The 13,196-nt window shown below is 30.3% G+C and overlaps 1 protein-coding gene across 1 annotated transcript; it reads left to right on the forward strand.

Annotated features, from left to right (window-relative positions):
• The first annotated feature begins 4,762 nt into the window (after positions 1–4,762).
• LOC11418288 (flowering-promoting factor 1) lies at positions 4,763–5,400 on the forward strand. Its single transcript, XM_003609616.4, has one exon. It carries the CDS (start codon positions 4,905–4,907, stop codon positions 5,238–5,240), a length of 336 nt encoding a protein of 111 aa, XP_003609664.1. The 5' UTR covers positions 4,763–4,904; the 3' UTR covers positions 5,241–5,400.
• Positions 5,401–13,196: the final 7,796 nt, after the last annotated feature.

The following is a 13,196-nucleotide window of genomic DNA, read 5'->3' on the forward strand; positions in this document are numbered from 1 at the left end:
AAACACCAAGATTTATAATTACCTAGTTTGACCAGAAAATGATTTGTGTATGGAGAATAAAGTAACTCTAATTCATAATGAATAAATTTCTAACAGCCAGATACAGAAGAGTTGCTATAAATTAACTTCAAAAGTTCTTTTAAGAACAAACTTAATGTTCTACACATTTATCAATCGTTTCCTAGGAATAAAAGACTTGTGATTTTCACTCAATTTAAAGTATTTATAATGTATTTACTAGCCCAAAAATCTCTTCTTTAGTCGCTTAATTCTTAGCCTCTAATTTTCACTCCACTTAATGTTCTACAGTTTTCTCTTCTCTATTTCTTCTATCTTTCTCTTATACCAAACAATTCATCAAATTCATTCTATTTCTCACCTTTTTCTCTCGTCACAAACTCTCTCTTACCTACTTCTCTTCTATACCAAACACACCCCTAATGAGATGAGATTTCAAGGCATATAAAACAATTACAAATTGGTCCCTATTTTCAAATTTTAAATAAGACCCAAAACTTTAAAATTATAAAATAAGTCAAAAATACTAACAATGAAATTTTTTATCACTCTATCCAAACAAAAGCGTTTAAAAATAAAAAAATTTCAATTGAATCATTTAAATTGTCTAAAATTCAAAATTTTCAATTATTCATTCAAACATACTCTAAAATCTCATAACAAGGTAAACACCCAACCAAAAGAAATATATACTTGAAGATGGAATCAACATCATATTGTATATGTACATCTTCATTAATATTTCACAACTTCTTCTCATTTTTTTTTATACCGTCCATCTTTTCTAGATATATGTATTCACATGTATGCTTTAAGTATTTGATACTTATTTCGTAAAATATATTTTGAAAAAGGGTTAATAGACCTTTACCCCCTGTAAATAGGACACTTTTGGTTTTGTCCCCTATAATTTTGTTTTTTAGATTCCGTCCTGGTAAAATAAAGATTCTTCAGGATTTCCTCCGAGCCATTTGAGTCAGCAGAATCTCTGACGTGGCAGCTACGTGTTTTTTTTTTTTTGCCACGTGTGAAAAACATTTTACACGACATTAATAATTAAAAGAATATGAAAAAAAATTCAAAAATTATAAAAAACGAATTAATTAGTAGAAAAATAATTTGTTTTTAAAATTATAAAAAAAAATCTCAAATTTATTATATTTCAAAATTTTCGAAATCTTTTAAAATAATAACGAAAAAGATTCTAAAATATCCAAATATAAATTAAAATTAAAGAAACTTCGAAAAATATTATATTATCTAATTGTTTTATTTTGAAAATTAAGTTCCAGAATTGTTTTAAAATATTCCTAATTTCGAAAAAATTGATTTTTTTTTCATTTTTTAATTTCGAAAAAGATTTCATAAAAAATTATATTCAAAATTTTGTAAAATCTGAATTCTGGAACAATAGTTCAAGATTTTATAAAAAAAAATTCAATAACAAAACTGATTTTTAAAAATTAAATTCCACATTTTTTAAATATCTTCTTAATTTCGAAAAAGATATGAATTTTTTTCTATTTTTTAAAATTTCGGAAAAAAAAACCTAAATGTTTTTTAATTTTTGAAAAAAAAATCTGGTTTGAATTTTTTCAGATTTTTTTAAAAAGATTTTTCATTTTTTTTAATTTTATTTTTTAATTTTTTAAATATAAATGACGTGTAAAATATTTTTTACGTGTGGCAAGAAAAAAAAAAAAAAGAAGAAAAAGTCACCTAAGTGTCACATCAAAAATTCTGCTGAGTCAATGATCTTAGGGTGCAATCGTGAAAAATCTTCATTTTACAAGGACGGAATCTAAATTTTTTTTTTACAGAGGACAAAATCAAAAGTATCATATATTACAGGGGTAAATACCTATTAACCTTTGAAAAATAAATAAATAATCAGGATATTCTAAGATAGATGTCTACTCGACACATGTAAGTCTACAATTAGATGTATATTTAATATAACATTTCTCTAATTTTAGACTTCATCCTTAAAAAAAAAAAAAATAGTATCTAGACTTCATATTAATAGATGAAAGCTGACATATCGTGAATCATCAAAAAATAATTAGGCAAACAAAATCTCTTTTCTCGAAGAATAAATAATGGAGAATTCTTATGTATTTTGATGTTCAGCTATGTATCGTACTTCAAAACAAACCTCATTCAAAATATAATTCTATTTTTAAATAAAGTAATACGATAATATGACATGACTTTAAGAATTAAATGATAAATACATATTAAATCAAACTTTAGGATACCATTGTGTTCACTATAAATAATTTGCATCGAAAGAGGGGCAAATAAAACAATAAATGCTTGGAATTAAAGCCTCCACCCATACTTACACTTGTACATATGTGTAATGCAAATCAACAATGTTATTTGCTCACCAACGGCCGAAATTAATTTAAAAGCATTATACCTTTCATATTTGGTCCCCACCCCCACTCTGCACTACATGCAATGCGAATTGATCCTCCTTTTCTACTTGTAATAAATAATTTATTGTACCAAAAGTAAATAGAAATTTATTCCATAACAACCATTCAAGTGCTAAGTTATATCCCTAAAAAAAAAAGTGCTAAGTTATATCTTCCTAAAAAAAATCCTAATTATATTTCTCCACTCCTCTACCATCTTCTCATATTTAATTCCCTAAAAAAAATCATCTCATATTTAATTTCCTCACTACTTTATGATTGAAGTTAAAATAAATTAATACTCCTTTCGTTTATGGCCAATTAAATCGTTTACGTGATACTGTTCGCAAGATGCTGTCATGCAGACATACTCTGCATACGTGGACAGACATCATATGTTTCGCGGTGTTTCTAGAAGAATATTTCTCCCCAGACCAAAAAAGTTACAATTTGGAGCACAAAGTACAAATTTACACTATACTTTTTTTTAGGGGAAATTTACGCTATACTATTATTACTAGTATGCATGAACGAGTCAAATTGAAAAATGAATAAGGGTAGGAATTAATTCATACTAGACTTTTTGCCCCGTGTGACGCACGGGTCTTGTCGACTATAATAGAGATCAATGAATAATATTTAACCCGTAAGATCATGGGTCGATCAATAAACACAAATTAGATTATTAAAGATACAATATTACAATCAAATTTATTTTACTATGTCCTTCAATGACACTTGAATCTTATTAAATTTTACATTTTAGTTTTGAAAAATTAATCAATTAAAGATTGTTTATTTTATTTTATCACAATATATTATTGGGGCATTATCTTCTCATTTTTTTTTTAAAAAATTATAAAGAAAAAAGATAAAAAGAATACAATATTATATTGTTGTACGGGTCAATTTTATTTATTACTTTTATAGTTAAACATCAAAAATTGACTTGTAATAATTGTTTTAAAATTTTCACTTACATAAAAAACAAAGTCACTTCAATTAATAGAATTTTTAAATTACACGTACAACTCTAAAAAGAATAATTACACTTTGATATTTATTAAAAGTAATAATATATTTTTTCAATTAAATACATATCATATCTGCATACTCCATCCGTCTTTAAATATAAGCAAAATTGACTTTTTAGGTTCATTCATTTAATGATGTATATGGTTCATAATATGGACCACATGCATATATCATAGAATTTAATAATATAAGAGATTTTATACAATGTATTAATTATTTTGAAGATGTGTGCTTGGTTGAAGAGTTGTGTATTTTTCAAGGGGTATAGCAATAGATGTAATTTAATGCAATTCATGGTTGCTAACAAAAAAAAAATTAATTTTAAATTGAAGAAGCGTTGGAAAGAAATATATAATTAGGGTTAGCACTTAGCAATTAATGCAAATCATTTGGAGGGAATTTTTTAGGTTTAGTTGTTGCAAACCTAATAAGATTAAAGAGTAAGGGATGACCTAATGTGTAATTTCTTTTAGGGTTGTGTTAGCCGGTGCCCCGGTTAAGGTATCTAAAAAAAGGTAAGAATAAATTAAAAAAGACACTTTTTTACTTAGAAATTGATTACACAATTTTCGATGTAAAAGTTACTATATTTGCTTTCTTAACTAGTGCTCCGATGACACTGGTTAACATTTCCTTTATGTTAACACTATCAGTCAATTTTAACGTTTGATCATTATTTTTTTAAGGGTTAACAATGTTTTTCACCCTGTAATATATGTTATTTCTGGTTTTCGCCCCTATTAAATTTTCGGTTTGATTTGCTCCCTCGTAAAAAAATTATTTTCCGGAAAACACCCCTAATAGGCCATTTTCATAATTTTTTTCAAGAATTTTTTTTTTCAAGAAATTTTGGTTTTTGAATGGCCTATTAAAGGTGTTTTCCAAAAAATAAAAATTTTACGAGGGTGCAAATCAAACCGAAAATTTTATAAGGGCGAAAAATAGAAATGACATATATTACAGGGATGAAAAACACTATTAACCCTTTTTTTAATTTAAAAGTCATACAAACAATGACTTGTGATCAGTATTAAGAACGTCCCCTTCCCCAAACACAGCCTTGTTGTCCCCAAAATGAATCTTAATTTATTTAGCCTAGAACTCTTCCTTGGTGGATCCCACATTAGCTGTATTCACATAAAAACATCACACTAGAGTATAATCTCCCATTCTTCCCCCATATATATATGTAACGATGATACGAGTATATAATGTAATAAAATAATTCCCGAATCGTTAAACAATATCTGATCCTTACTCCTCACACCTCCATCATTATATATATATATCACATTACACACCCTATTATATATATCCGAGCCATAGCTAGCTAGCTAGCAAGGTTACAAAAACACAAACACACGTACGTACACTTTTCTTCTTCATCATCATCTTAATAATAGTTTTGTGTAGAAATTGAAGAATAAATACATGTCAGGGGTTTGGGTATTTAAGAACGGGGTGGTGAGGCTAGTAGAGAACCCTGGAGGTGAGGGAGGTGAGAGTAGTAGTGGAAGGAGTAGAAAGGTGCTTGTTTACACTCCAACAAATGAAGTTATCACTTCCTATTCTTTGCTAGAACGCAAGCTACAATCACTTGGTTGGGAACGTTATTACGATGACCCTGATCATCTGCTTCAGTTCCATAAACGTTCCACCGTGTACCTCATTTCTCTTCCAAAGGACTTCAACAAGCTCAAGCCCATGCACATGTATGACATTGTCGTCAAGAACAAGAACTATTTCCATGTTAGGGACACGTCGTAGATTTTGGTGTGATATATGTATAGGTAATAATAGTAATAATAAGATAGGGTTTGATTGGTGAGGATTTTGTGTCTTTAATCTGTGTGCTTTGCTGCTGTAATTTTTTTTAGTCACTCTAAGAAAAATTTGGTGTATATATTTGTGTGCAAATATTCATATCGTACGTTTCTAATTTTAATCACTACCGTTTTTAAATGCAATATAGTTATTTCTTTATGTGAATAACTATAATTATTTTACATGATAAGAGCAATAATTAAAGTAAATGATAAACTTAAACAAATAATATTAGTTGTTTTTTTTGTCAAATAACTTAGTGGCTAGAGCTTACACAATTAATTGTGGAGAAGTGAAGTGTCCGGGGTTCGAACCCTGCTTGCTCCTGCATATAATATGCAATTTTAATCACACAATTATCAGTTTTTTTTTTTGTTGAAAGAACAAATAATATCAATCGTTCTTTAAAAAAAATGAATTTCAATTAGGATTTATTTTTAAAAGTAATTGTAATAATTTAGTTTGGCCTTAAAAAAGTAAAAAAAAATCTTGATTTTTGGTAATAAAAATATAGGTGAATGTGTTTTCTTGTTACTAATAAAGGTAGTTGTATGAATCATTATCATGTCACTTATCAATTAAATGAGTCAGTACACAAAATTAAAAATATGTCACACAATTCATGCTCAAACAATTTATTTTTTAATGTTTGCTCAAAATTAAAGAACGTTTCCGCATGTCGTACTCGTAGCACAGTAACATTATTAGATTTAGAAGACCTTAGGGAGCATCCGTTTTTTTTTTAAAGACTTTGGGAGTATTAGTTGAAATGTATATTATTAGGAACTAAACACATATTATATATATATATATATTGAATCAACAAAAGCAAAACTACGACCTTTGGGAGATTTAGGGAGTATTAGTTGAAATAATTAAGTTTTGTTAAATCTACAAACACATAATAATCATTCCATGCAGTTTTTTTGAACTTTGAAAGATTTCAGATTATATGATATGAAACAGACGGTTGTATTATATAATCTGAGAAAGAAAAAAAAAATAGAGCGTGTGAAAAGAACATATGATGAAAAAAGAAATAGTCCAAAATTAAATAAAAATTTTGTAGGGTGCAGCTTGGTAAAAGTACCATAAACCCGTTTCATCTTAAATGTGCTATGAAACTCCTTCTCATGTGCTCACTCTTTTCACCTCTCACAAGTATTTGAAATTTGCTCTTAAGACATTTAACAAGCGTCGAACAATAATTAACTACCGTTTAAAATATTTTTTACATCGGTTAAACTAACTTAACAATGAATTAATCCATTTAAAAAGTGTTGATAGTTAATTACCGTTTGGTTGATGCTTTGTGAGTAATTACCCAATTATTTTCTAAACATGCATTAAAAAAAATCACAACTGTCCCCATGAGTTTAGCTCATTTGGTAAGGGATAATGCACAATATATGCAAGGACTGAGATTCAAACCCCATACATCTCACTTATTCATTTTTAAAGTGAATTTCTCTAATCACCAAGCTACTTGACTAAAAAAAAATCACAATTTTTTTCTTCGTGTAAATGTAAATTTTTGGATAAAACACACATTTTTTTCTTCCTATCCAAAATATATATCTAAAATCATTTACGGTATATTTCTAGCTTCAAATGTAACATGAAACTTAACATTGACATTTGAACCTCTACTTACGTGACATTTTCTTCTTTCTCAAACGGCGAAATCTATTCACATCTTTTTCTTTGAATAAGCTATCGAAATTATCATTTTTGTTTGAATTTGGTTCGTCAATCATACAAACATAATTACTATTCTCTAAATTTTGAATCCATTAAAATAGTCTATCAGCCATCATTCTATTTCAATTTTTAAAGAAAATTGTTAGATTAACTATATATAGTTTAATACCACTTATTATTGTTGCAAAAAGGACCGATTGTGATCGAAGCTCAAACTCTAGCTTCTCCATGTGAGTTTTGGGATGATTGTGATCGGGGGAGTGGGATATGTGAAGAAGGGGACGTGAGAGTCTTCATCTCTTAATGGCATATGGTTTACACTACCTTTGATATCCTCGGTGCTTTGATTATGTGGAATATTTTGTGCACTTGTTAAGAAGTTCATTTTTGAATATGTTATCCCAAACTTACTTACATGTGGTAGTAGATCCCATTAACTTCATTGAGTACATGTGTAAAAGGAGTAAAAGATCTTGCTTCAACATATTCTTCTAGAAACAAATGCGTTTGGCGACATTCATGTTAGGTGATAGATAATTGGCAAGTGTATCAATAACTATCGAAGTAGTAATAAATATCGTTCCACAAGGACTGTATTAATTTCAATTATAGCAGGTACGTTATTAATTTAGGATATGTAAAAGTCATATTGATTGCCCTAGGCAGATGATTTTTCGTATACAAAAAGCAAATAAAGATTGTTTGCAAAGATGATTGAGAAGAATGATTAAGCCGATGAATCCCCTACTGTTCTATATGAGTAATTACCTCCCTTATTTACTTATTACTATTCATTCTTTACGACGAATTAACAAATTGGTTTTGATCAATCTCTTGAATCAAAACCCTTTCCTAAGTTATAACCTTTTAATCTCTTAAACCGATTGAATAACTGCGGAAGCGATAAATAACGTTAATTCATATGTCATGATTCTCAATTTCCTATCTCTAGGTTCCTATGTTGAATCAAACAGAATTACTAATTCAGGATTAAAAGCTAGGGTTAAGAGTCATTCAATTCCTAATATCAATTCATATAATTCAAGAAGCTAGGGTTAATAGTTATACGAGCAATTATATGAAAAGCAATGAACACAAATAATTCTGAATAAAGACTGAATAATATTATTAAATAAGAGAGTATCAACTACTAATTCATATATTACAACGGTTCATCATGGCTCAATCATACTGAGAGTTTAGCTACTCATGGTTTTACGATTAATAACATAATTGACAGTGAACATACATAATCAGGACCAACTATGAGTTGGTATGAGATTCAGGGCTTGTCCTTCGGTCTTCTGATGTCCTCTATGCTCAAAATCGTACTTCCCAAGCGAACCCTAATCCGTGGCCGCATCTAGCCTTATATAGAAAGATTTTACGAGTTCCAGAAAGCCCATCATCGTGCCACGATACGATCCAATCGTGGCACGATAGCATCATTAATCCTACGTGGCAGCAGACAAAACCTAGCATCGTGGCACGTTGCGATTTGCTTCGTGCCACGAAATATCCAGTGCTGAACCTTTGTCCCACGTTCACTTATCGTGCCACGAACCAGCTTCATCGTGGCACGATTCTATATTCTTAGGAATTTTCCATCTTTTTCTCAGTTTCGTCTTTTGAGCTCCTGTTCCTGTTTTGATCTGATTTCACCATGATTTACAAATAGTTGACTCTCTTAATGTCCTAAAAATATCATAAAAATAACGTAATGACGACTGTCATCACAACCCCAAACTTGAACTATTCCTTGTCCTCAAGGAATTTACTTGCATCATTGAATATCGACAGTAAAATAACAATTACCTGATTCAAGCGATAGTACCCAAAAGTTCAACTCCCTACTAACTAAAGATGAGCTAGTTTGACTTATTCGCAACCACCAATTCACAACTCCACGCAACAATATGAAAGGGTTCACACACAGTCGACATACAATCTACATATTACCATACGCTTGAAGAGTTTCTATACGTCAATCAAAATCAATGTCAATGCACACTTTGAGGTCTTTAAGGGTAACAACGGGGCTTAGGTGAAGGTGGATAATATTTGGATAAGTAGGCTACACAAAATTTGAGTTAGGCACTCCTACATAAGTTAAAACACAAATTGAACCAATTATTCATTCACCTTTTGGAACACAATTCTTGCAAAGGTACTAGAGATCATTCTTAACAATTTGGGACAATCGAGTTTTAGATACTCGGATTTTCAATGTTATGTCCCTTTTTCATTCAATTTTTTTTTTTTGTTTAATACACCATTTTTGTGTATTGTTTATGATAATGCTCTTTCTTTATCTCTAGTACCCCACCCCAAACTTAATTGGTTGCAAATTCCAATAGCAACCCCAAACTTATTATTTAGCAACATTCTATAATGCCTAACTCAGAAAAACAATTTGGGATAAATCCTAAAAAGTCTCTAAGCTTGTAATGTAGTTTGTCACCGAACAAAAAGATCTAGACCTACCGGCTCAATTTGGCTAAAAAGAAGATAAAATTTCAATTAAAATCAGGGTAGGCTTCAAAAGGCTCACAGGACCAAGCACTTTTGCCTCAGTGTGTATATAACAAAGATCAATCGACAGTAAAGAAACAATGCAAGTTTTAGAAATGTAAATGCATGGAACACTCTTTATAAGTAAAATTGGAAAAATAAAGTTTGGCTATGAACCTGACAGTTATGATATCTGGGAGTTGTGACTACCTATCTTTCATTGCCGTGCACTTCGCCTTTGAATCACAAGTCACTCCTCCTTTTGAACTTTTGGAATACCACTTGAACACATATTTGTTACTAAACTGGAAAAAGTCAATAACACAAGAAAATTCATCGATAATAAACAAGTGCAAGTTCAATTACATCACAGAGGGATACAACTGAGTTAAACCAAAATGAAAATGAAAGACAAATTGTTTGACTCAACAATAGAAATAAAATACTAAAAATAACGACATAATAAAAAGGATGGGTTGCCTCCCACCAAGCGCTTTCTTTTACGTCATTGAGCTTGACGCTTCAACCACTGTTAAGGTGGCAAAAATGATAGAAGGAATATATCACCCTTCTTCTTCCTCCTGTTTGGTAGGAATTCCATGAACTTGTAACAAAGAAGTAGATGCTCCCATGCTCCCATTGTTAAACTTTTGGAATTGGAGCTCTCCCACAATATAGAAGAATATGTATCCATTTGCACACGAGTGATTTTCTTAACCCCATTTGATTCAGACTTCGGGAAAATATCCACACTCCTCACTTTGGGATTTTCTTCCACAACAACCTCGTGACACTCAGTCTCCATCTGAACCAACTTCATCTGAGACTCATGTGCTTTCTCAACAAGATTACCACATTGAACATCAAACTTCTCAAATAAAACTTGATTTGACACCAAGAAATCATCTAAAATATTTTGAAGTTGAGTATTGTAATCGATGTTGATCACCTCTTTCTTCTCTTCACAATTACTACCTGGTTCATCCCCCTCATAACGACCACATCCCTCATTTAATCTTGAGATTTTATTGTCCAAATATCCTATCTTCAAAGATAGCATATATTTTTCATACTTCATCATACCAATCTCTTTTGTGTCATGGAGGTATAACCTGTCTATCATAGCTGCAACACTTGAATAAACTTTTTAGTAGCACAGTACAATGATGAGAAGAAAAAGAAGAGCATAAATCATTTTTTTAATTTTTTTTTATATATAAACAAAAATATAAATGACAGAAATCCTAAACAAAAACAAAATTGCCAAATTGAAATAAATCAACAGTCCCCGGCAGCGGCGCCAAAAACTTGATAGATAATTGGCAAGTGTACCAATAACTATCGAAGTAGTAATAAATATCGTTCCACAAGGACTGTATTAATTCCAATTATAGCAGGTACGTTATTAATTTAGGATATGTAAAAGTCATATTGATTGCCCTAGGCAGATGATTTTTCGTATACAAAAAGCAAATAAAGATTGTTTGCAAAGATGATTGAGAAGAATGATTAAGCCGATGAATCCCCTACTGTTCTATATGAGTAATTACCTCCCTTATTTACTTATTACTATTCATTCTTTACGACGAATTAACAAATTGGTTTTGATCAATCTCTTGAATCAAAACCCTTTCCTAAGTTATAACCTTTTAATCTCTTAAACTGATTGAATAATTGCGGAAGCGATAAATAACGTTAATTCATATGTCATGATTCTCAATTTCCTATCTCTAGGTTCCTATGTTGAATCAAACAGAATTACTAATTCAGGATTAAAAGCTAGGGTTAAGAGTCATTCAATTCCTAATATCAATTCATATAATTCAAGAAGCTAGGGTTAATAGTCATCCGAGCAATTATATGAAAAGCAATGAACACAAATAATTCTGAATAAAGACTGAATAATATTATTAAATAAGAGAGTATCAACTACTAATTCATATATTACAACGGTTCATCATGGCTCAATCATACTGAGAGTTTAGCTACTCATGGTTTTACGATTAATAACATAATTGACAGTGAACATACATAATCAGGACCAACTATGAGTTGGTATGAGATTCAGGGCTTGTCCTTCGGTCTTCTGATGTCCTCTATGCTCAAAATCGTACTTCCCAAGCGAACCTTAATCCGTGGCCGCATCTAGCCTTATATAGAAAGATTTTACGAGTTCCAGAAAGCCCATCATCGTGCCACGATACGATCCAATCGTGGCACGATAGCATCATTAATCCTACGTGGCAGCAGACAAAACCCAGCATCGTGGCACGTTGCGATTTGCTTCGTGCCACGAAATTTCCAGTGCTGAACCTTTGTCCCACGTTCACTTATCGTGCCACGAACCAGCTTCATCGTGGCACGATTCTATATTCTTAGGAATTTTCCATCTTTTTCTCAGTTTCGTTTTTTGAGCTCCTGTTCCTGTTTTGATCTGATTTCACCATGATTTACAAATAGTTGACTCTCTTAATGTCCTAAAAATATCATAAAAATAACGTAATGACGACTGTCATCATTAGGTAGGGATGTTCGTGGTGGTTCGACTACGAGGCGAAAAGTTATCCGAACCGTAAGACAAAAATAATATGCGGTTTGATTTGATTTGGTTGACTTTTAAAATAAAATTCGAACCAAACCAATGCGGTCTGAGTTGGATTGATTAGTGTTTTTTTTTTAGACAATACAATTTTTTTTTTCCAACATTAAAATCAAGTTAAAGAGTTAAAACACAACATATTTTCAACAATATTTTTAATTTTATCCTACATTCACTTTCATTTTCATCAAACAACATAGACGAAATTAAAACGTGGTCAAACAATAATTATATTATGTAAAAAAATGTAAAAGACTAAGATTTTATCATTATCTAAAAGTTCAAGTAACACATAAATACATTTTTGAAGTGAAAAGCAAAAAAGAAACTTAACAAGAGATAAATACGTGTCATTTTATAAAAATTTCCATGGAGTTTCTATGAGTATTAGTCTAGGTGACATAAATTTAATTGGTATTTTTCTTATGTCGTGGTTTGGTTTGGTTGGTAAAATAAAAACCGCAAACCAAACTAAACCACGTGGTTGAGTAAAAAAAGTGATCCTGATACATTTAAAATAAATGCGATTTTTTGCTGTTTAAATTGGTTCGATTTGCAATTTTTTTATTGGATTAGTTCGATTTTGAACACTCTAACACTAATTTAGGAGGTAGGAGTGATGAGTCTTTAGTTCCCTTATGTGACAAAAAAAAAATAAAAATCTTTTGGAACGTGAACAAATGTTTAGTTAAGGTATCACTTTCCTTTTCTTCTTATGCTCATTTCGTGGCTTATATTTATATCTTGGTTGATTTATTACTAATTTACTAAAAAAAGTAGTGACCTTTTTTTGTTACAAATAAAAAAAAAACTAGTGACTTACTAAAAAAACAAGTGGGATTTGATCCGTGAAAAAAAAATGAAAGGGTTGTGTAGATATTCTCATAAGCTTTTAATTTTTTTTTTAAACAAAGGTTTTACTAGAGTACTCTTACAACATTAGAAATCAAAAGTAAGATTTAACAAAAAAAAATTATTATTAAAAAGTTAATTTTACCATTTTTCATATAATATTTTTATTTTTGTTCTTTTAATCAATGTTGCAACGACACTCTTTGATATTTTCGTTTAAACAATTGAGAGAATTC

This window comes from Medicago truncatula, chromosome 4 (genome assembly GCF_003473485.1).
Source record: "Medicago truncatula cultivar Jemalong A17 chromosome 4, MtrunA17r5.0-ANR, whole genome shotgun sequence".
NCBI lineage: Eukaryota > Viridiplantae > Streptophyta > Magnoliopsida > Fabales > Fabaceae > Medicago > Medicago truncatula.